The 25,853-nt window shown below is 36.9% G+C and overlaps 1 protein-coding gene across 3 annotated transcripts; it reads right to left on the reverse strand.

Moving 5' to 3' along the window:
- Nucleotides 1-32: 32 nt before the first annotated feature.
- On the reverse strand, nucleotides 33-24,458 carry DYNC2LI1 (dynein cytoplasmic 2 light intermediate chain 1). 3 transcript variants are annotated; one of them, XM_075412889.1, is made up of 13 exons: nucleotides 24,108-24,454; nucleotides 23,289-23,406; nucleotides 22,008-22,042; nucleotides 21,545-21,614; nucleotides 20,456-20,544; nucleotides 18,204-18,390; nucleotides 15,678-15,746; nucleotides 14,237-14,314; nucleotides 12,567-12,643; nucleotides 12,133-12,203; nucleotides 11,586-11,683; nucleotides 9,582-9,674; nucleotides 33-1,836 (listed from the first exon to the last, which is right to left on the reverse strand). In XM_075412889.1, the coding sequence occupies exons 1-13, from the start codon at nucleotides 24,119-24,121 to the stop codon at nucleotides 1,771-1,773; spliced, it is 1,065 nt and encodes a 354-aa protein (XP_075269004.1). In that variant the 5' UTR covers nucleotides 24,122-24,454; the 3' UTR covers nucleotides 33-1,770. The 3 variants fall into 3 exon arrangements, with proteins under 3 accessions (XP_075269004.1, XP_075269006.1, XP_075269005.1); XM_075412891.1 differs by lacking the exon at nucleotides 24,108-24,454 and adding an exon at nucleotides 23,533-24,071; XM_075412890.1 differs by lacking the exon at nucleotides 14,237-14,314 and having other exon boundaries at nucleotides 24,108-24,458.
- Between the last annotated feature and the right edge of the window lie 1,395 nt (nucleotides 24,459-25,853).

The following is a 25,853-nucleotide window of genomic DNA, read 5'->3' on the forward strand; positions in this document are numbered from 1 at the left end:
GAAACGCAACAAACATGTAAGTAAAGACAGAATGAAGAAATCACTCCACTTTAATCTTCTGCATACTCTACAATCAATGAGTACAGGATCTTTAAGCAATACAAAAGTTACCCAACATGTTTTTGTCTTGCAAATGATGGTAAATCAGAGAAGACAATTGTTATTTGTATCTGTTCCTTCTTTTCATTATCAAGTTCTAAATCTTGTCTTGGAAGTGGTTTGTGAATTACTAGAACAAATTTTTGTTTGTTAATAAAATGTCAATTTGGCTAGGGAAAAAAAAATATAAAAGTTTTTTGCCAGTTCTTGGAAGCAATGTAATTTGCATCTTTGGAAATTATTCTCATGGGTTCACTAACATGCCAAAGAGTCTAATTTATCCACTTACTCAATTGAAGTACCTCTCAAAATTGAAAGCCTAACACACACAGAATTCCTAAATTTTGTAACTTTGCATGTTCAGTGGAGAAATTATTTATTACAGAGGGATAGCTAGAAATGTCTTTGAGGAGGTAAGTATATTAAAATTCCATAACAATATAACTAGTTTAATGTGATAGTTTTGAGATGATACACTTTGTAATAAAGAATTTGAAATCCTCAGGTTAATGCAAGTTCTCCACTAAGTGTGAGGCCAGGATTTTTTTTCTAATATCTTTATGTATAATATTCTAAGATACAAGTGGTATATCAGAAAAACATTTGATTAACATCTATGTTACAGATAACAAATAACTTTAAAGAGCTGGGAAGATACCAGTTTAGTTTGTCTTTCCCATTTTTACGCACGTGTAGGGTTGTTCATCAGGGAACATTCTTACAGTCTCGCCCGCCAAGTGACTGTTCAGAGATTTATTCTCTAACAACAAGTCTTAGCTCTCAAGAGACGCCTCTGGCTTTAGTTGAGATCTTGTCTTGCGTATTCTCAAAACACTCAGGCCGTCTCTCAATAGTGAGGATGGCCACAGACAAAAAGCCGTATCTAGTTTCGCCTAGCGTTTCACCAGCTTAGGCTGCATGTGAATCAATTATACTTCCACCATCAACCAAGCAGCTGTCAAACGGATTAGACTGACTTCCTAGCATCTGAATATTTGACAGAAATGTCATCTTCTGAATTCTGTGCAAAGTTATTGCAACATTATACACTGCAAGAAATAATTCCTGTATTCAACTGGGTGATACTGAAACAGAGATAAAGCAAACTTCTGAATTTTAGATCAGGTCAAACCTGGTTTTAATTCCACTTCATTCTGCCAGTTCTTGTGGAACTATCCCATTCAAATACATTAAACAATGACGCAAATATTTTCGTAAGCTTTGCTTTTGAATGATATATGCAAGGAACTAGGAAAGGAATGCCTAGCATTTTTCACTATGCAGTTGCTTATTTTGGGTGTGAAAACTTGTTTATATTTAAAGACATGATTAGGGCAGAAGCATTAAAAAATAAACCAAATGTCGCGTTATGAATTATAAAATAGGTAGAACTGACTAATGCCAGTCCTCATATTCAAACCTCTTTCTGAACAGTCTAAAAGGTCTTTCTCCACATTTTTTAAAATTCTGTGTTCAGTACCAAGATATACTTAAATGTGGACTGAACGAATAAGCATCTATTTTTATTAAAAATAATAACAGGAATCCTTAATAAATATTAGGTTTGTAGTTTGATATGGTATATTTTCAACTGCATCAGATTAGGTTGCTATTGTAATGTTGAAGTGATTAAAGTAATTTTGTGAAACTGAAGACACCTATAGCAGTTCATCAGTCGGGGTCAAAATCCATTTCTTTCCAGGATTTAGAGGCATTTCTTCTGTATTGTTCAAGTTCCTAAAACAGAAACATACATACATATTAATCTCATCTCCTCATTATTAAAAGCAGTAAGACACATACATTAGCCACCTAAACGTTTAAAGCACGTACAAATACTTTTCACTGTAGAAAAAATGTATGTTTTTTTATTTTTAACAAAATTATATGAAAGGTGCTATAGCTTTTGCCACATTTGCTTTCACATAGGGAACTAGATTTTATTTATTTATTTAGGCCTAGATACTTCCTTTCTAGGGTAGAAGAAATTTTGGTTGGGGTTTTAGACACTCAAGTTTGAGAAACCAGGCTCCCTACGAACATACAGAATTGTAATACTACCCACGTTTTAAAAGCAGAGATCAGAATTACCCAGCAGAAACTGCTGTTTCACGCACATGAAGTCAGAAGCCAAACGGATTGGTAATTCCTTAAGATTGCGCAAAGGAAACTAGAAAAACAAAGCCTACTTTCTTTCTTTCATTTTTTTAAGCTCAAGACTGAAATGAACGTCTGTAAACTTATACATCACCAGTGGTGATGATTTAGAGAGCTACCAGTGGATCCTGGAAACCCCTGCAGAACACAGGCTTGTCCAGAAAGCAGTAAGCAGAAACCTCTTCTAGAGGAATGCAATGGGTGTTCAGGAAATCGACGTACTGCCTCTATTCACTCTATGGTACTGCATATTTGTGGAAATGTTATCCATCAATGCTTGAGGTTTTTCAGGAAGCGTATTACTCACGAAGACCATGGTGCCATGGTTTTAGTTTTGTTCTGTTTTGCTTTTCAGTTAGTAGCCAAATATTCTTTCAGGTGCTAGTGTTCAGCAGATTTAAAAGTCAGCATCAGTGAGTAAAAACAAAATGCAAACCCAATGTGGTAATTAAAATTATACATCTTCTAGACAGCAATTAGATTATTAAAAGCAAAGAGAGGCTCAAATTGTGGAGGTGTAAGTAAAGCGAATTAAGTATGAAAGATGAGCCAATCTACATTATGCTGTACTTGACATCAGGTAGCGTACCAGCATGGCAGACAAACGACCTCATTGCAGTCAAAAGTGCTAGTGGGAATTCTGAAGACAATAATAAAAGGTTCTAGCGACACTACCACACAACAGCTTCATCTTCTGAATTTTATGTAGTGGTGCACACCATCAGGAATTATTTCTGAAAATTCTTTTCAGCAAACATTAATTTTGAAAGCACTATGCCTGCTTTTCATTCATTTAAGAATAAGAAGGCTTCCAGTGTATTTGCAGGAAGATGATTCTCTAATGAGGTCCTCTTAAACCTAACCACGTACTGCTTGCAATACAAAAGAAGTCATCGCATCTTACTTAGACCAGGAAAAGAGATGGATGTAAACAAGGGATTAGCATAAAGGCAGCAAAGACTCTCAAAAGTGGGCTTGTGTTTTATAAGACTGCTATTCTGATTTTAATAGAATGGATTTACAGAGTAAGGGAGGCTTCACTGCAGGTACAGATACGAGAACGGACAAAAATAACAAAATTGACACTTAGTGAATTTAACAGAAGTATTAATTCTCAATCCAGAGCACAGAGGGAGGAAGAATAAAGGGCACGGCAACAAAGAAATCCTCATCTAAAAATTGTATCGAAACAATAAATAGAATTTTCTCTCTCAGGAAATCACTTCAGCAGCTTTGCCAGCAGTGCAAAATTTTCAGAAAGCACTACAGGTTTATGAGCAATAAGAGGATCTGTAGTTAGTGCATATTTTTCATGACGCTTGCAGGAGTCTAGTTTTGCAGTTAAGTAACTCACAGATGACTGACAGAATATGTTGTTTCTAGTCTAAATCTAGGAAGCTGCATGATTAAATACAACTCTAGTACTATTGAACTGTTTTGTCTCTAAGCCAGTCTTTCCTCAGTATTTTCACTCCCTCATTATTAATATAAAGTAATTATATCTTGGAACATACTGAACTGTTGGAAACTTGTGAACAGTTAGGAACAGAAAGAATATTGTGATATTTTAAGGAGCACACGTAACCTGATTTATGCAAAATAAATAAATTCAATTCTAACAACTTTCTCAAAGGCTACAGGAAGGGGTAAAATTAAACAACGAAGTTTTACATATAATGGCAATGCTGTCTGGGGGCCATGTCTACAGGTGTTGCCTAAATAATTAGCCATACAGATTTATCATCTGACTGAACTGTTTCAAGAAAAAGGCAGATAATTTAGCAGAATTTATTTTGCTGTAATTTCAGCTAGCTAGAAGGCAATTCAGTGGAAAGGCAATTCAAAACAATATGGAAATGCAAAGTATCAAAACCACAGCATATATTAGAAGTTACAGCTATTCCACTACATATAGAATTACAGAACAAAATTATAAATATTTATTTTGGAGACATATCTGGGTAAGACTAACATTTAAACAATGGGAAATGAAAGAAAAAAAATGAGATTAAATGGGAGGATATTTACAAAAATTACAAATTCAGTGATTCAGGAGGAAAAATGCTGTCAGGAAAGTACACTTCCTTATTTTTCATGTAAAACAGAAAGTCAAATAAATCCCTGCAATTCAGAAACGTAATGGAAAAATCTTTCAAACACAGCTCAAAGATCACTCCAGAGACCCTTCTGAAAAAGGGCAACTTCCTGCTCATAAAGTCCTGTACTACAAACATAAGCAGAATTCTGTAACTATTCAATCAGCTAAGAGGTCCTCTCTCCAAACTGAAAGAAGATCCTACGACAGAATATATCTCAAAGTACACCCAAAAGTTCATGCTAGCATTATGCTTCCTTTGTTTTCTGGGTACCACGTGTAGGGGGCACAGATCAGACTGACAAAGAATTAACAACTGCAATTTAAATATGCTTTCAATGTACTCCGAGTGTTTTAAACGTTACTAGTGCTAGCAACTTATCCTAGATGTCTCAACACTGACATAAAGTGGATTTTTAATTTTTTTTTTTTTTAACCTTAATGCTTCTGTACTTCCGTGTTTCTATAAATTCTTCATCTGTCAAATGGGGAAGATCACATCCAATCTCATAAAGGGACTGGGAAGAAAGACTTAACTGATGTTTGTGAGGCGCTCAGATAAGATAACATTACCACACATTCTCAGAGAAAAAAATTAATACTTTTGTGTTCATTGAAGTGTCTGAATGGCAGGTTGAGAAATAAGGTACACAAAGAATAAGGATGATGAAAAGAAATACTGAACAATTGAACTGAAACATCAGCAAAATAGTATATGATCATGTAATTAAAGACAATACTATAACATCTACAAACAAGGAAGAAAAATTAAGATTGTAAGAAAAGCCTTAATTGTTGCATTTCCTCAGTTCTGAGGGACTGACATCACTTTAACTTTCTTTTTCATGTAGTTTCTTACTGAAAGTGCCCTCAATGTGGCACACGATGAAAATAACCCAGTACTGAAACAAGGATTAAAAATCTTAAGTACCTGAACTTCAGTAGGAAATTTAATAACAGTGCTCTAATAATGCTCTTTTAAATTGGTTAAAAAAAAACAAAACCACAAAAGTCTTTTGTACTCATTTGGGCATGCTTTCATGTGAAAATGAGAAGGCTTATTCTTGGCAACTGAGGAAACATCCTAAATAACTTTTTCTCCACCATATGAAGACTAGCACTTCTCCTCTGATGAAAACGGAAGATGCCGCTGCTCTGTTACCCATGTTAAGGTGGGTGCCTGTGACACTTCTCTCCCCTGTAACACTGGCCTGACCACAGAGGTTCACCACAAAATATGTGATCTTCTGTCCTGCTGAACGAGACTGAAATCATCTCCTGAAGTTCTGCAATATGGTCATGTCAGCGAAGCACGCTGAAAAAACATGGTGCCCGTTCTGTTGGCCAACACAGTCCCAATCTCAATCAGACAGCTGCAGATCTGGCACCGAGATGACTTTTAGTTGTGAATGACATGGTTAATTAGGTCAGTCCTATTTTAGGGGAAATAGGACTACACTTCCTTGCGAGATGTTATAGAACCTCCCCTCCTTCTGTTTATGACTTGCTAAAGGCTTAACATTTACAGCCCTGTTCGTTGAGATCTGCTTACAATGCTGCTCATTACCTGATGCCAAATGGCACCAGGCATCTACTTTTTTTTTTTGGGGGGGTCTTTTTTATTTAGTATACTTTATGGAATTAGGCTTCAGCTAAAACTGGCACCAATCCCTAAAGTAATACCTTTGTGTAACAAGGACCAGGCAGTGTGAACTTTGGCATTGCATGACGCTGACTTCTTAAGCACCTGGCTGGGAGGCTATCCAACTGTCGGAGCCCAAGGTCAGCTTTATCATTTGCTTCAATGATTGAAGCCGCAGTCAAATGTCCAGATGAAAAAGGTCCAAGCACCTGAGTATTAGCAGTACAAGGCATAACAGGATAGCTAAGACCTGAAGCAAACAAAAACCTTCGAAAAGACATCGCCCTTACCTCTGTGGCAGAGAGCATTTCTAAAGGGAACGGAGAAGACATCCCCGTGTGCAAGCTCACTGCCACAAACATTTCGAAGGAACTAAGGAACAAGACCTTGACACACTCCTAGGTGCTCACAGATGCAGGTGGTATTCGTGCAGCTCTAATCGACACTACTATTTTAAAAGATCTCACTCTTATTCAAGTTACATGTGTACCTCAAATGAAATTAAGGTGACCTTAAAGCATCAAAAGCCAAAAAGCTAGCAGAGAATGGAGAGAAATGGATGACAGATTTGCCATACTGTTTATGTTTTATGTGGGCTGTATGAAGAATTACCAGCAAGCTACATGTTTAAGGCCTGATAAATATGCAAAATGAATCTTTTTCTTGAATCTTGAAAGCCCTGCAAAGAGCACAAAATTCCAGTCATTGCTGGAGGGAATCTGCTAGTTAAGAAAGACATCAAAAATGTAAATTCCAAGAAGGTCCCTGGTGCTCTATTCTCTCTCTCGGAGCTTAACTCCAGAGAATGAAAAGGCAGTAAACAATTGCAACAGCACTATTTGATACAAACCTGCACGTGGTACGTCTGTGGGGTAAGAACTAGGAAAAGAATTCTGAAAGGACACGGTTGAGAAAGAGGGATGTGCTCTATCTTGTTGAACACAGGCACAGTGAGGAACAGATAGCCTCCGAGAGTTTTCCAGAGCAAAAAGGCCTAGGAATGGAGTGGTAGGTCTTGTCTAAAAGAAAACACCCTTGTGACAGAGTGCTGAAGCACTGGACTCTTAACTTCCACAGGCAAAAAGCATTATCAGATAAATACTAGCTGACAGCTAGTACGTGGGAGCAAGCCAGGTACTTTCTTGTTTCTGTACTTTTTTTTTAAACTGTTTTCTAATTTTATACTGAAGAATTTAACCTTTTACTCTGCTAGAGTGTACAAAGCCTAGCTGCAGACAAACCCTTCAACCAAGCTTTCGAAGTTGGAATTGATTTAATTAAACTTTGCATTGCCACAGTTATCATCTATAAATCTATTACAGTATCATTGAGCAGTCTGGGGCTATACATTGTTACTGTTGCTATGTTTTTGTGTTTCCTTTTCCTTTAAAGCTTATCTTTGAGATAAACAAGCAAACTGATTATCACCTAGAGTCCAAAGTGGCATATTAATTAACCGAGAGTAACCCACAAAAATGCTAACATGCACTTAAATGATTTTAAAATACACACTGTCATATGAAACTTTCATTTTGCATTATGTCCCATAATTTCATTAGCAACATGTTGCATATTAAACATCTTAATATACTGTTCCTCCTGCACAACAGATATCATGAGACTCTATAAAGAATGTCAGACTTATGATGCATTTAAAATGTTGCTTTAAAAATAGGATTTTTGTGCTGCTTTTCCTATAACTGGGAAATCCGAAGACACTTCAAGAATCACTGTAACTACAGAGTTCTTTTCTTTTAGATGTATATTGCTATCTTGGTGCATTTCAAATTGAATGAAATTCTTGGAGTATAAAACATTTTAATAATGTGCAAATAATCTTGTAATAATTGAACTTCACGATAGAGAAGTTTAGGAAATAGCTGCAGATAACAGAAGTAATTTTCTCTTTAATGCTCAAATTACTTGTAGTAGTCCAACTAAAAGAAGCTACACTGGTTTGCAATGCTCTTGAACAGATTAAGATTCTAAAAGCCTGTCTCTTGTTTAAAAACAGAAAATTAATAATTTCCTATATGATTTAATCAATGCATACCAGTATCATCTTTTGCAAGACATATTATCTAAAAATAACAAACCTAGTACACCATACAGTTATTTTGAGATATCTATATATACTGACTATGAGATTGCTTTTGGAATTTATAATGTAACGTGCTTTACAAATTTCAATGATTTCTAAGACTGCTCTTGATGTAACAAATTCAGAACTGATGCCTACATTAACAGGATATTACAGGTAATGTGCAAGTTCAAAGACTGCACGGGATTCTTGAAATTGCTTTATTCTTTTACATTATTAATGTATTTCTTTGGATCAGGTAACTACAGGTTTACTGCCTTATGCAATCTAACTAAACTCTACAAAAGTGTGATAGCAGTAATAACCTTATCTTTTGGCTTTCTTTTACAAGCATGCAAAAAAGATGAAATTTGCCACGGTATTTTAGGGTTAGCCAAGATTAACTGCAGTGCAATTCAGTAAAACTGGCTTTCATCTTGAAAGCAGGGGTCTGTCAAAGCACGTGAGATCTAGATTGCTACAATCCACCATCTCAAAGCACTGTTAGAAAAAACCCTTTAACTGCAGTAACTTGGTCCACAAAGAAGTTAACTGGTGTACACACAGCCCACATAGAAGCTGTGAGAAGAGAGTGGAATGTTTTGCAGTCATTCTAGTGCAGAATTTTTTGTGTGTGAAAGAAATGAATCTATATGAAATAGAGAGTTTCCAGAATAAGTATGTGATACTTGTTCCAAACAAAGAAAAATACACAAATCTTGGATCGATTTTAACAGACCAATACCTATGGTATTGATGAAGACTCTATACAGTATTTCTACCCACATGATGTTATATGCTGGTATCTAGAAGGCTATGTTCCAACCTTTGTCTAGTTTGTCACTGAATTTTTCCATAAAATTAATTCACCACAGATGTAGGGAAATGCAGAAACACTTCAAAATTAAGAAGAAAAAATAAAAGACTTAAGGTCTTTCCTGGAATTCATGGGTTAAGCCAAATATCACTATGTGGAATAATTCTGTTCACTCTACGATACAATGTATATAGCCTGCAAACTTGAGTCAGAAATGTTATCTCAGTACCTTTCCAGTTTAAGTAAAAAGTTTTCAAGGAGGAAGACAAAAATAAGAAAAAGTAAACAGCCCCCATCCCAAACCTCAATACTGCTTCCTAGACTTCCTGCTAGTCAACACGCAAATGAGAGCATGGGGTGCAGAAATGAAGAAATTACTGCCAAGAAAGCTTCACAGCTTTACTTCAGTATTATTTTAGTGAAATAATTCTGGAAGAGAGCTAGAAGGAAAATTTGAGCTTTTCATTTCTAAAGAAACTACAGAGCCAAAACTTTACGATCGAACAATGCTCTACCTGCTCAATGTCTACCAATTGAAAAAAACTGAAACCCAAACTACTAAGTTGAAAACTAAAGTTGAAGTTATTTAAAGGTAAATAGGGGACTCCAAGTATATTCCACAATTACTTCAGCAGTGCCGGTGGTTCTGGAACACCTGACTGTGAACAGCAACCGGAGAACAACCACACACCTGGTTTTTCTGAGCTCTCATGACATCAACTTCATACTCGGCATATCGTAAATCCTGTGCAGGGTCCTTGGTATCTTGTAAATCGCAGAAGCTCTAACAGAAGAAATAATAAAACACAAATTATAAAATTCATCTCCTGTTCGTTTAACAAGAAAATGCCACTCTGTAGATCTAATGGGAGTATTTTGCTTTTAATACAAATGTATGAAAATCCTGCATTTAGGGAAGAATTTTGCACTATAGGACACAGATTAGATAAAATATACTATATATTATCTTAGATCGGTAAAATGATGAGAAAGTAATAGTGCAGTCAGATCTTAAAGGAAAGAAAATATTTTTATTTCATAGTTGTTTACTAGTCTCTCCTCAAAATGAAAATATCCTTTCTGCCCTATGACATTTGGGTTAAGGTTGCTCTTGCTAGAGCACTTAATACTCAAGACTAGAATTCAGTTCTTGTTACTGGAAGCATTAGTGTCTGAGAAATTGTTTACTATCTTTTTGCCACACACCTGAAGTTTAATTTACTAACCTTGAGGGAACTGTAAGTGAAGTTTAATTCCAAAGAAGCAAATACACTAAAAGAAACACTATGAAATAAGATTTTTTTTTTTTAAATGTTGTCCTGCATATTTCCCCTTACTTATAACAAATGGAAAGTAGCAAGAAGTCAATCATACAGATGACGGAATAAAATAAAGCAGAATTATTATTAGATGAGGTGATGGAAAAAGAAATTCGCAATGCATAAAAACAGCTTTAAAGTTTAAGGCATATTTTGGAAGTAAACCAGAAGACCGGGAATCTACTTGGAAAATCTTTAATTAGACTGATACCTAAGAAGACTGACGGAGCTTGCAAGATGAGAAATGCATTCATTTCTCCAGCTGTTTCAGGGGGAGTTCGGGCGTTATGGCACAGGGGGTTGGGGAAGCCTTGTTCATTGTGTTTTAAAAGTCTATGAGCAAAAGTTACACAAAAAATAACAGTCCTATATAGTTTCTGAAAAGTAAAGTTTAGTCTTTATCATGTTGAGCTGTACTGAGAATGGCATCTTAGTGATAATTTATTCTGGTAAAAAAACCACCTAAAATAATTTGTAGGCTTTGATATGTAGCCATCAAGTGAGTGGGAAAGGGTGAATTCAGACTCCTCCTCACCAGGAATGGAGATCGCAGAATGAAAATTAGAAAAAGCCCAGTTTGTGCACCATAATTTGAGGCACATTATCATAGCCCTGACTGACTTCCTTGCCTTCCCACATAAGCTGTAGGGCAGGAAACGGACAGGGATAAAGAACTGTAATACAGTCCAATACCCGAGGAGAAAGCAGCAGCCTGTATTTGCTCAGGTCAAATAGAAAAGAATCTTGATTTCCTAACAACAAATCGTTCTGTTGAAAAGAAGTATTTGGGGGTTTGCCTCTTGGGACTAGAAATGTCTGAAATATGTACAAGACTTATCACTACAAGAGATTCCAACTACCTTGCAAACCCAAACACTTCTCGTGGCAGAATGACAGATTTTGGCAAGGAACTCTAACACACTCGCCTCATGCAAAGCCTCAAGCCCTAGGAGAAGAAGAATCAGCAGCTTGCTCCAGCCATAAAGAGCTCTCCTCTTGGAACATCCTTGTCATTTGGTTTAGGCGTTAGGGGATACGTCATTTTAAAAAATTCCAGAAAAGCTGAGTACACCTTGTCTTTCAATATAACAAAAGGCAATGGTATCACTTTGGAAAAAAACAGAGGGTTGCATCAGTACTTTTGTTACTAATAAATGTAGGAAGGTGACTGAAGATGTCGAAGCTAATAATCAAAGCGCCACTCACTACATACAAATCTGTATCTTTAAAAAAATGTATGAATTAAAGAGGTTGGAAAAAACAGGATTGCTAAGTCAGACAGAAATTCCAGTCACTGGACTTGAAAGACAAAAATTAGTAGTGACATTACTACTATTATATGAGAAAAGCTGTGCAGCAGACACGTAAATACCTACCTTGGGAGGAAATGTTTTCTCAAATACTTTCTTCCACAGTTCCAACGGTGTGTTTGCACGCATCTTTCCAAAATCACTATCAGAGGCGGGTGGTGGTCCTAAGGATTACAGCACAGCACAAAGTAACACCAGTATGTTGTCATAGCAACATAAATTATCAAATCATTTTGGATAATGATCCATCTAATTTAGTATTTTTTCTTCTACAGTGACAAGCTGCAACAAGTTTGAAAAGACATTGATCTCCTACCATGAAACAGGCTGAGTGGTATAGTATATTGCATTTTCTTTTAGATCTAAGCTTGTTGGTACTTCACTATGTGAAGAAGTCCTGATACTTTATTAAAGTACCTAACAAAACTGCACAAGTAATTCTCAATAATATAAATACTGAATTGTAATTTTAAACTTTCTAAGCCATTTCCTTAAATAATCTGTTAAAACTGATAAGCTATAATTTAACTTAATTTTTTTATTTGCTTAAAATCTTGTTCTCATTTTCAAAAACAATTAAGCAACAAACACGATGAACGGGAAATGTGCTAACCTATTTGGCTCAGCGAGTCCAGGCCTGCTGGTATAAACAGAGGTTTGCTGTGATCCACTGATACAGACTTGCTAAACAGAAAAAAAAAAAAATTACAAGTGAGCATTTAGCAATCAACAAAAAAATGACATTATTCCACCCAAAACTAGACTCTTACTGGGCTTTGGATACAAATTCATGTAAATAAAAAAATCTATGCAATTCTAGTGGTGACCATGTTTCTAATCCATCAGTTTTGGGGTCAAAACCAAGGAGTTATTGCTGTGCAGAGATAGGCAGCTGAGACACAGGAGTAGAAGTCCACAAACAAGAGTCTTTCAGACATCATATTTAAGAAAAAAAAAATGGCTTGGTGATTAAAATATTTCTATTAAGTACTTTTAGACTGTGGGCAAGACATTTAATTGTTTTATTACTGACAATAATTATGTTACCTTTTATCGCAGCCAAATGCCAAGTGATTAATAAGAACACGGGCTTTCAGCAGGAGAGCCTCAGATTTACTGGTAAACTACATGAATCAGAAAACAAATATACATTATGACCTTCCATCATAGAAATATTACATTATGTCATCTGCATAGAGGATTTCAGACAGAGCCTGGCTAATTCCTGTCCTCAATAAATTTAATATATGTTCACTGAGTTTACTACAATCAAAATCTCACCCTCCCTTTCCTGAATGTATTTGTCACTGAATCTATAGATCAAGAAAGATTAAATGAAAAATAGCATAAATAAAGGTTAAAGTATAAATTTTAAAATATTGATTTTAAACTTTTTAAAACTTTGATTTACTTTTCAAAATATTGATTTACAACTTTTGAAGCATGCACATTGAGACACAATTTCTTTGCCCACGACTAACGATATACTAAGATTTTAAACTGCATTAACAATTATCCAGAATACCATAAACATTTAGAAATGTAATGAATAACAAAAATTGTTCATGCATCATAAAGTAACTTAATAGTGGCAGAACTGGTACAGATTTATCAGCAAGCAGCTCCCAGAATGTCTTCTCAAACAGCATGCTTATTCCTGTCTAAGCGCTGTTGTACCCTGACAGATTCATGACTTTGAGAAAGAAGTCAGATCCTTACTGTGCGAAATTAAGTTTCTCCCACTCATTTCAATGGAAATCAGGATTTAGCAGCCAAAGAGTTTTAGGCTCCTAGTTCTTAATTTTTAATTACAATAACATTTAAATACTTTTTAAAAAAAAATTTAAATCAAGACAGTTGTATTCTCAGTTAATGAAAGATGAATTCACATGTCAAAGTACAAAAGCTGTACAATTTTACATGGATGCAAAAGGACATGCTGTGATTATAACAATTTAAAGGAAACATAAGTGGTTTGGTAATCAAAATAAGCCACTATTAAATATTATTTATTACATAAATGATGGCTGATACAATTAGAACTATCTTCTGATGCAGAGAGAGCCCAAGAGGCAGTTTTTTTGGATTGTGAACCTGAGCGTACATGTTTTTGCCTTTACTCAGGAGATGATCTGCCAAACTCAAAATCAATTTATATACCCACATAAATACCGCATTGTGCTCATGGTTGGCAGTTCTTAATCATTACTGTAAAAAATATCCCTGCCTTTATTATTCAACATTGTGTGGTAATCTGCTATGCTTAAACTGCTGTGAAGACAAGCCCTTGGATCTAAGTTCTTAAATCTACCGAAGCCAGGTCACTAGACGGAAGTTCATGCTTCTCCCTAAAAGGCCAGTTCTCTAATTCTACCTAGGGCAATCACTTTTTCCCCATCCTCCTTTCTTGTACCAAAAAAAATTTTGCCAGATGTGCAGTAATCTCAATACAGGAAATGAGCTGGCTAACAGATAACTGTTTTTATTTAGTGTTTGCTGATACTGGGTATTACGTAGTTTTCTGTTCACAAGGTATATCCATCCATCCCCTGCCAATACCTATAACCTGTTTGACAGATTAGGTCACGAAGAAAACTACTGTAAAACAATTAAATCCAATTTTGTCTACTTTTACATTTCCATATTTTAAAATATTGTTTTGTAACACAAACATTGTTCATCTTCTCTATCCTTCTTAAGAAAGTGAATATACACACCACTAATGATGCTCCATAATAATGTGAAACAAATCGAAGTGTCTTGCTTATTATTTTCCTCATTTCAGAGTCAAACTCCTGAAAAAGTTGATATTGGAACATATACATAAGAAACAAAAACCAAAATACTACAGCAAGAACTTTTCATTTTTTGTATAAACTGCAATGCACTTGTGCTGCAATATATGAGGCTTTCAGCTGTCAGTATAATTATATCTTAAGACAGAATCAGTAACAGCCTGCTCTGAAAAGAAATGTCACAATTTCCCTTTGTTTCTTTTTTACAGAGGGAGCCCAATTGAGGCAATATATTAGTCCAGGAAAAGTTTCTTAATTGGGAATCAGTATTTAATTTTCAATTAATTTGTTTCATTTTGGTTTAAATTTTAGAAGTAGAAATACACCGTACTAAAAGAATAAGGATTTTTTTATTTTTGTGAAAATACTTAATTTTCAGTAAACCTTTGGGTATATGCTCTGTAAATTCTAATACCTGAAAGATTTGAAAGGTCCATAGAAATACTTTTTCATCAATGTTTCTTTAATGTAAGATCATACAGCTGGCCTTTCCTGGATAAAGTGGGCAAAACCCTGGCCCCAGTGAAGCCTACAGGAGTCTGTCCATAGGACCCAATGGAATTAGGCTGTTGTTCTGTGCTTATTACGTAAGAGTCACTAATTTTTAAAGAGCTCATGGCTCAGCATAAAGCCTCAGTATGAAAGAAGGCGCAGTACCTTATTCACAAACAATTAAGTACCTCAGCGTCAGCCAAGTATCAATGCACTATGTAGTCACCCAGAGCAGGACAGGCTGCCAGCACAGCAGTTAAAAATCAAACCTACTGTTCTAGTTTCTCATGATAAGTGCTGCTTGAAAACTGAGTATGCATTTGTTTGGATTTTTAATGTCCTGGGACAGAATCCAGCAGTACTATGACATTTCCTTCCTCTCCCCCCTAAAAGATGCAATTATTCACTTGCCTCTAAAAACTTTAGTAGTACTTAAAAGTTCAAGACTGAAATGATAGTTTACTGTTTGTGCTGCCACAACTACCAAAAAATCTGACCAGCTGACTTAAAAGACGCCCCTCTTTCACTGCCATAAATTTACAGCTGCTGTTGGAAGGGACACATGGAACTGGATTTCTCTCATTATAAAAGGAAATCACCAACATGATGTTTTCTTACTTCCCTCTCTGGTCTGCAGCAACTTACAGTTCAACATTTTCCAAGTACATTTCAAAAATCATCAGTTTGGGAGTATTTTGCAAAGGAATGGCAGTATGACTTCCATAATGCTGTTGGATGGAAAGATTTTTTTGTGGTAGAAGGCTGACTGGCCATACTTTTGTTGAGATGATTACTATTATATTACCAAGATTTTACTATACAGAATCTATACCAAGAATCTTTTAATAAAAAATAAAAAATTATTACTTACATGAAAAATATCGTATTTGCTTCCAATTATCACCAAGGGTACTGGAAAAGGGTCAACTAACTCATAATCCTATTAAACAGATATGTGACAGTTAAGCAGTGTAAACAAACTGTAGAAGATTGCAACCATTAAAACAACTGAAAGGGGTTAAAATTAATTCGCAGAAGATAAGGTCTATTTTTTCAAAATCTTAAGTTAGACGAATAAACCTTAATGCAATATCCATACCATATTCTACAATTCTTTTGTTTTCTTCATAAAAGGTCAGGAAATAATCCCTGTGAGCAGTGAGAACGCTTACTGGCATAAAAGGCCTCTTACACTGTATACTCCAGCTCCAACATGAAGGGAAGAGAGGAAAAACCCCGTATATTGACAGAACAACTGCCAGACGGGATTAGTAGAACTGGCTCTTTGACACATTCCCCCTCCTTGCATCATATCCAAAGTAATATGGATGAAAGCTGAAGAAAATTAAGCTTTTAAGTTTGTCCTCCCCACATCACATTTTCCAAAGTCTTAAAAAACAGTTAACGGGATTTTCAAATGTTTGATATCAGCAGAAAGAGGAAATGTCACCTAACAACCATGAAAATGCAAATCAATACCAATGGACAAAAACAGCTCTGGGAATGTAGATTTAACCGTTAAATAGTTAATTTCCAATAAAAGTTTTAGTAAGTAGATTACAATAATTCTTAAGTTACCTAGAAGGCTTTCCCTGTAGGCCATATGAAATAAGACAATCCCCTTGTGTTCACACAATTATTTAGTCAAGCTGCTTTGGTTGCAGCAGAGTGGAAGAGAGACGTGTTGTAGCAGAGGGTGACCCAACTGTTCCCTTCTAAAACTGGTTACTTCACACACGGTTTAAATGGCAGTCAGTATATTCGCAAGAAGCTGCAACCTACTGAAAATCCTCTAGTTTGAGACGAAAAATAACGGCTCCACCATACATTGTCAAGGCAAAAGCTTTGCGCAAAATTACCACAACTTAAAACTGGATGCACAGAATACAGAAGTGAAAAAAAAAAAGTTTTAGTTTCTTAACTGAAAAAAAATAATTTGAGATAACATCAGAAACATTAAAACCGGCATATTGATCCCTATTCATCTTTTGACTATGGAATGAATTTTTGATTATGGACTACTGTAGGTGCATCCAGCCTTTTTATACAAGGTCTGCAACTGGTATGCTTTATCATCTCAGACAATAACCCTAAATCCAGGCCAATGGAATATATCTAATCCTTAAAAAAACCTCTAAGAACTTCACCAATTCCTGTTTATCATAAAAATATGTTTAGATATAAAAAGGCAAATTAAAGATCTGCATAAACTGTCATTTACTTTTGACTATAAAAGATAGTATTTCCTCCCACAAAACTGACATAATTTTTTAATGAAAAATGATGAAACTTTAGAGAATCGAGGAGTAACATAACATTTTGTTTGCATCCTTGTTTTGATACTGAAGGCTGAATAGAAATTGTAGTTTAGAAGGTATAATTGTGTTCCCTACAGGACAAGTCTTCTCTTCTTAACAATTAATGGCATTACTCTTTTTACTTATTGAAAGAAAGGTTGCAGTTTTCTGATATGTAAGCCCCTACATATAAACTTGACACTGTGGTCATGACTTATTGGCAAGTGTGCTTGCAGGTGTTTTCTTTTTGTGGATTACCTTCTCTAAAAGTGAAAACTGAAATCAAAATCCAGCAGATCTCAAACTCTACACTCTAAACCTACTGAGTGTTGCATATGTTGCTTTCTCAAAAATTTTAAAAGTTACTTTTCAATTTTTGAGTTACATGAGCATTTACTGTATTGCAGCATTTTAGAGAAGTTACAGTAACTAGATTTATGTGCCAAGTCTTTGAATTGTTGAATACTTATTTATGCATTATATACACACAACATTTGCAGAGGTTTAATGCACAATGACTTTTCATTTCTATTGCGCATAATCTAGTTTAGCTTTTCCAGAGATTTAGTTAGCAATTATGTTTAAAGGACTGATGTTAACATTTCTGAAACTTTATAATTTAATTAGTTGTCAGATTATCAAAAGGCATTGAGTTTGTGATAGACATTTAAATAAATGCAAAGTATATAGTCATGTTGATGGCTGTTATAACTATATTCTTTGCTTAAATTTGTACCTTCAGCTAGTCTCTTGCTAGATGACTTTTGTACATTCTAGTTTTCATCTTCATTTTAAAAAGATGAGGGGGGAAAAAAAAGCAAACTGCTACTCTAAAACTATTTCTTTTGATTGGTGTAACATGCCATAACAATCACATTAGATATCTAACAAAAAGGTATAAGAAACCTTCTTTCCTTGTTTCTGCTCTTATTGAATTTTTATTAAATTGCTATAATTTTCCAGTGAACAGGTTCATCTACATCAAATGGATTTTCAGTCATGCATAAAAATCTAAAAGAGTTGTTTATGATTTTCAAAAGCATTATCTTTAACTGTATAAAGGCCTGTGACATCTGGAGAAAATATTAGAAGTAACTTACTGGATGATCCCTCTGCAGATTGTTCCGCATCCTCTGTTTAATTTCAGTAGCTACTTCAGGATTTGTCTTTTGTAGTTTTGTTAAAATTTTGTTCACGTGGTTCCTGGTGACCTGCAGAAGTTTCTCCATAGTAGTCCAGAGTTCGTTAGGTTTGGACAAATCCAATACAAGAACTACAGCAAGTGACCTATTAGAAAGGCAGTGTCTGGTCAAATACTTCGTGCATGAGACAATTAACGTTTTCATGTACAACCATATCTGTAGTACAAATGGTGAAAGCAACAAATGTAAAAATACAAATGCGAAGATAGAATTAAACGTGACAACAAAGGGGGGTGGCTCTTGTAATGATACTCTGAGCTCTGAAGAAACCTTTCCATTGTCTCTTGTTCAGAACTATTACTTTGGCAACTTTCCATCAGAGGTTTTGGGGTATTGTACACATCAAACTGGAGACCTTGTTTCAAAGCAGTAAAATACACAAACATCCTGAGCCCATTTAGCTCCTTCTTCCCGTATGACTAGGCACTTCTGCTATCATCTGTGCCTGACATCTCTTAACTTCACAGTCCCAGGTGAAGCAATGTCAGCACATGGTTAAGATCTTCCTAACCATTAGTGTATTAGAAAGTTCTATACTTTCATTATTCTTTTGTAATATGAAATGGAAAAAAAAGGCTAAATTCAATATTCTGTGCCATGGAGTGTGCTAATTGGCTGGAACCTCAAATGAGCGTATGAGAAAGTCTCTTGAAAGATGAACAGAAGTCAGAGTACTCAAGACATACTTCGCAACTACCATGTCAATTATGATGAGAAATGTTTACAATATAAGCTCCTCTCCTCCCAAAACGCTAACTGCATTAAAGTGTAACTGTAAAGAAGAACATCACAAATGTGGCCATTTGAATGGAGGCACTCACTCTTTCACATTCCATCCTGACTTGAAAAAGAGGATTCCAGACCCGAGTGGTATTAAAAAGATTACAAAGCACAGTAAATGTCAAATTTCACTTTAAAATGCTGTGGGGGAAAAAAAAAAATCTGGTGAAATGTCTCTTGGTGAAACTAGATGTAGTTCATGGAACTTTTAAATAAGCAAACTGCTTCACTACAGACAGATGAGAAAAACAATGAAAAGCACTCATATTTAAGGTGAAATGGTAGAATTTTTGAGTAGTATGTTAAAAATATTGCCTTATGAACACATGTGGTCTTAGAGAATAATGCTGCTATACCACCAAAGAATCTTAAGATCATCCACATAAATTTCCTTATCAGTAAAAAAGGAAGAAAAGACTGATGGAGGTGGAGCTCAGTTAAGCTCATTTAGGCAATAGTTGAAAAATGATAGTTGATATTTTTCCCCCACACTTCTAGAAACGAAAAGCTTCACATGCCAGAAGTGTAGTTTTTTTCCCCTTCTGTCTTAGTCTCTCACTAAATAACAGCATTATCTCAATAGCCAAAACAGCAGCAAATGTACATGATAAAAATTTTATCCTTCCTTTGTTGTTGTTTTTTTTCCACAGAAGTTAAAACCTCACTGCCAAAGAAATAAAGAAATGCATCGTAATACCAAACATATCTTTGGATCCTATTCTCCCCTTCCACTTTCAACTCCATCTTCCTTAATCAGAAAAAAACATAAAATGCACCTCCCATCATCTTCTCATTTCTTTCCTGCAACTCTTCTTCATGCATTTCTTCTTCCTATGCTATTCTATCACTTTTATGGATTTTTCTCTCTACATTCTCTTAATTCTTTCTAAATTCCTGTTTCCTTTTGTCTTCAAATCACTTCAATAGTTTTAGTCTCTCTCAGAAACATCGTCTCTCTTGTATGGTTGTCTTCTCATCAGATGCCCCTCACAGAGACAGCATCTATGTTTGCATATAGTAGTAGGAAGCCACATTTTATTTTTCATATGCCCCCAAGCTGTTTTTTCTGCTCTTTCACTGAGCGTAAAGATACTATGTCTCTTTTTCTGTATTTCTTGCTCTACCTACTCTACCCAACCCATTTCCTTCATGTTGTTTCTTTCTCTTGTTGTAGATTGCTAAGAACTTGGCTTACTAGGAGAGAACTGTGAAAAGGAAGGTCAAAGCAGAGTATCAGTAGTTTTTAGGAAAATTCATAAATGTTCTAACTTGTATACTGAAAGAGTTTTCCACAATAAAAGGTCTAGGCATTTACTCATGTGTGAAGGAAAGCTGAAATTAACTTTGGAATTGTAATATTAATCACTTACCTTATGTTGTTGCTAGTGATTGGTATTCGAATCAGTTCCAGTAATGAGGTTCCACCACCTAGTTCCCAAAAATGAGCTATATCTTTAGGCTGTAAAAGAGTTTCTTTATGTTAGAAACGTGTACTTCCTTGCAATACCAAAAGAAGGTCTTTAGCTGATAAACTGGCTTTTCATGAAAGTGACTCAGAACAAGAGCATATATTACTTCATTAGTATTTTTCAAAAACAAAACCAAGCAAAAAAAACCCCATGTTCAAGAAATGCCATGCAACACTTATGAAAGACTGTATGACCTATGACTGTCTTAATAAATGACTACAGTAAAGTAAAAAAGTCAGGAAGCAGCATGATTAATCACAAAACAAAAAAAAATCAGGTTCTCTTCCCTTTCTTTTTGTTTATTGCTGCTCAAGACTAATACTTTTTGAGAAGTCTGCAACTGGTAAAGTAATGAATCTCTATCTTTGCATTTAGCTTCTGGGAAAAGTTTCAAGTGTTTTTTGTCTTTCAGACAGAGTCAGATTTTCCACTCCTGCTTCAGTAATAGAAGCAGCAATTATCTGCAGCAATAGTCATTGCTGCTGGGCAGTGTTGTGCTGTGATGGGAATGGGTTCAATATTTCTGTTAACATAATCTGCAGTGCAAAATTTAGTGATATGGACACTTAAGCCAAAAATTTAATTATGACTGAACATCCTCTAAGATGACTGCTTCTCTCACAAAAAATGGCTGTAAACTATCTTCATTTGTTTGTCCTCATTTTCAATTTAAAGACAAAGTTAAATGCCTGCATCCTATGTTATTCAAACACAACAAACAAGGTAGTTTTCACAAATGAATCTGATTGCTTTGTGTTACACTTTGGTCTCTTATCTACTGCATTTTAGTGAGACGGAAAAACATATTAGAAATTAAAACACAGAATTATGCTAATTTTAATGAAATTATATTAAAAAACCCCTTTATCTTTCACAAACAATAACCTAAAAACCCTAAGGTTCTTATACATAAAAATAAAACACATTTTTTCTGTGTGTGCGTATATGTATACATAAAGATACAGTAAACTATACTTGCTGGATACTCACTGTATTGTGTCTCCTTGCTCTTCTTCCAAAAGTATATTCCAAGGCTAATGTTGGCTTCGGAATCTCTTCTCTATACAAGGAAAAATAACTTCATTTTGCCAACATCCTCTAAATAAAGAAAGCTAGTGCTACTGTTACTAAATTATATTTAACAGTCAGTTCAGAATTCGGCTTAGAAACAGCAATACAGAGAGGACACTTTAAGACAAGAGGCCTTAGTTGCTAAAGACGGGAGAAACAGCAGCACAAACCTGAACAGATGGCCATTTAAGCTCTCTAATTCTAGGACTGAAGGGGTCAGATGACAGGTAGTAATGAAGGGAAACAAGTTTATCCTTAAATGATCAACCAGTCACAGAAGACAACATCTGTATACGTGTATTATGAATTATCACACAATATAACTATTTATGTAAAATTCTAATCCACAGTTGAAAACTACTTTTAAAAATTTAACACATACCTCTCAAGACACCTCAGTATAATGGTGGTCTTTCCCTGGAAATTAAAAACAAAGAAGAACCCTACTGCACTATCACTAAAGAACAAAAGCTGTATTGCTAAATGAAACCCATTCATTTAACGTTCCAGTTGTAAAGTACTGGAAAAGTGCAAACTCACATAATTGTTTGTAGCCTTGTAGTGGAAACTTAACTGCCAACTTTCTGTCAGAATCGAGTTACACTGCCAGTATTATAAACTAATAAAGATGACAGATACAGTCATAAGAATAGTTTGCTTAAAACTAGACATTAGTGATCAATCTGGCCAACTCTGTTAAACTGTGTAAACAGTTTTTAATGATTAATAATACATTTATTTAATGTTTGGTTTCCACTGGAATTAAATTATTACTGATGAGAGAGAAATAAAAAGAATGCTTAAATACAAATAAACATACAGAAAAATGTCTTTACAATGTTGGAATTCAGACACTGAATAACATGCCACATTGAAGAGGCTAGCGCTTCTACAGTTTACTCCTGTGCCCTTACCTATATCAAAAAATCAGTGAATTTCATGTAAATCTGAAATCGGGTAGAGTCACTGTATTTTCTTTGAAAAAAGTATTTTAAAAATTGCTGATCAGAGGTTGCACATATACCAATCCTTCTAAAATAAACATTGTATCCTTAAATATATGACTCACTTGGTCAAAAAGGCAAATATTTCCTTATTTACTTTTGAAATAAACGCCAACAGAAGAAAAATACGAAATTACTAATGACCCACGTTATGGGACAATGAGGTAAAACAACCTTGGGCATGTAGAATCATGAGCTTGCAATCACTGATAATGCATGTTCAAATCTGTCTGGCATTGATACCATCACAATTCATAGCAGGATGCCAAGGCCTCTATTTACAGCAACACTGGTATCAATGCTCTTAAATTGGACTGTTACCAGTTAAACATTTACAAGGGGAAATTTGACATGTCAAAGAATCAAAGAGGGCAGCATTATTTCTGGCAGTTTAATTTTTGCAAAAACTAATGAAGCCAAACCTCAATATCATTGATAACCACAGCTTAAGTTTTGACTCTCCAAACCATAAACCTGAACTTCTGAATTGTAATAATGTCTCTAACTGGTCCACACTCTGTGGAACGCTCACTCTCTGCAGAATCAGAACACGACATATTTTGTCTTTAGAAGAATTAAGTGAGCCACGTGCTTATCAAGTATTTTTCCTGACATGAGCTACGTTCAAAAGCACAGAATCATTCAGTATTTAGTGTTACCCCGTTTTTGCTTCCCATAAATAATACTGATTTTTCCCAAACTTCCACATGCTTGCCATTGTCGTCAGGGTTTTCTCTCTTCTCCACTTCAGCTATAGCAAGGTCCCACAAAGTATCACTAGTTGGATAAAACAGAGTCCATTAGAGAAAGACAATGGGCCCTAGACCGTAATTCCAGAAAATATTTAAATGGATAAATGAAGGGTATTGTGGTTTATTATTATTATTATTTCACATCACTTGCCCTCTGCTTGTCGAAGCACTTCTTTTAACAAACCCAGGTGAAGTTCCTCAGGTGACCCCTCCAGGCACTGGCGGCACAGGCTGAGTCGACACCAGCTGCGTGGCGGGAGGCTTTGCTCCGAGCACGTTTCAGCAACCTTTAAAGGGTTTTGTAACAACCGCGGCCTCCCACGGTCCCCTGTAGCTCGGGCCGGCAGCGCCTGGCCCCGGGGACCGCCGCACACCAGCCCCGGTGGACCCGGGGACGGGTCAAGGGGCTCGGCGGGGCTGCGGGCCCGCCCCCGGGGAAGTCACGGCTCGGGGCAGCCAGGGCTTCCCCGCTTCAGGCTGCCCCAGGGCCACCCGAGGGACGGCGGGGTGGGTTAGGCCTCCCCCTTTTCTGTGGGGCTCCCTAACAGGAGCAACCGGCTCCTCGGCCCAGCCGCCGCTCGCTTTCGGAGGCAGAGGCCGAAGCGGCCCCTATTACACCTCTCCGCCCCCCGCCCGGCCGCCGGCTCCTTCCCCGCACGGCAGCGGAGGCGAGCCCCCGGGAGGAGCCGGGGGAGGCCGCCGAGCCCGCGCGGGACTCCCCGTTACCTGGCCTTGGGCATCGCTCCTCGGGACCTGGGCCTGAGCCTGGCTCCCCATCGCCATGGGAACCGCGCAGGGCACGCTGGGAGTTGTAGTTCATACGGGGGGCGGCGGAAAGGCAGGGAGGCCGTTTCCCGCGTCTCGCCTCCCGCCCGGGCGCTGGTGGCGTTGTTCCCGCCTCAGCACTCCCCAGTGTCGCGGCGGCCCCCGGAGCTGGCAGCGGTGCGGCGGTGGGGAGCGTCTTTGCCGGCTGTCCGCGCTGGGCGGGCCCGGCCGCCTCGGGGGCCGCGCCCCTGAGGTGAGTGAAGGCCCGCGGCTGTTCCCCTCGCCGGGGCCCTGGAGTTGTTTGTGGGAGCCGCAGCTACCTCTGTTTTTCGGGTGCCGAAAACGACTCCCCGCTGTACTGTCAGAGCGAGTGGAGCTGGTGTGGGGGTCACTGGGTCCTTGGAGGGCCTCGACTGTACCCCTTCCTGTGAAGTGACAAAACACTGCAGCTGCGGAGGAAGCCAGCGATGAAGAAACAAGTGATAAATGGCAGGAGTCTTGATTTTACCTCAGCCTTAAGCGTTGGCTCTTGATAAACTCCTGGTTTCTGAGATAGCTTTGTTAACAGTGGAGGGAACAAAAACGAGACCGGAGATGGTTCCCCTAATAAGTGAACTGCTGTATACGAAAATCAGTGTAATTATTTTGTCATTATTGGGGCATACAAATCAACGAACGTAACTAAAAGTAAGATGCTGTAACAAGCAGGAGACAGGGGCTAGATTATTTCAAATAAGATCTATCAGTCAAAGATCATGTGAGGGTTAGATTAGAAAGTAGGACTTACAGGGTGCAGTAAATCTGCAGGATGACCCAGCATATGAAGGGGATATAGCATGTAGGTGAACCCGACAAGTCAGAAGTGTTCCACCTAGGGGAGGTGACCCAAAATCCAGAACGGCAATTACAGCTCACATTCTGTAGCTGAGTAGCTGCTTTGCATCTTGAGAGACTAGAGACAGAAAAACCTGAGTAAAATCCTCTTGTCTGTTTGACCAAAACCAGGAAAGCAGACTCACTCATAATGATTAACTCAGAATGAATTTTAACTTCCTTTTTCCTTCCCCAAAGCAGGCTTATGTAGACTTCTACAGACCCTAAGTAGCACTTGTTCTGTAAATAAGACGTTTCTCAAAGTTTAACTTGCATAAGCACTCAGTTCCAATTCCAGAAGCCTTCATACGGTTGTTTTCCCCTGTCTTTATTTACTTCCAGGTTTTTACAGGGATCTAATAAAGCATTTGTTAACCCCCTGTGGAAACCATGGTGTTTCTAATTAAAATCCAGAAAGAAACTTCATTGTTTAGTGTTGTACTGTGGCAGGTTGTGCTGATGCCTCTCTCCTCAATTTCATTTCAACAGAACGTTCCTGGTGTCTCGGCATATGAAGCCAGTGCTGATCTGTAATCGGCAGTTAGATGTGGTGAAAACCCCAGACAAAGCTGCTATTGCTCTGCCAAAGAAAGCAGAACTAAGGTAGGAATTGCTCCTGGCACTATGATCTAGGCGTATATTACTGCAACAGCAAGAGTGTAACACTAAAAAGCAAAGTATTTTTTCAGTTATTTACTCACTGCCAGTGAGGTGGCAAATCTGGAAGATGCTGCAGTACAAATCTGAGCTGGGAAGCACTGCGTGAGGCTGTACAATTAATAAGCTGTACTGAAGTCCAATCTGGGAATGAAATTGAAGTTTTCAATATTTTAA

The sequence above is a fragment of the Opisthocomus hoazin genome, chromosome 2, assembly GCF_030867145.1.
Source record: "Opisthocomus hoazin isolate bOpiHoa1 chromosome 2, bOpiHoa1.hap1, whole genome shotgun sequence".
Lineage (NCBI taxonomy): Eukaryota > Metazoa > Chordata > Aves > Opisthocomiformes > Opisthocomidae > Opisthocomus > Opisthocomus hoazin.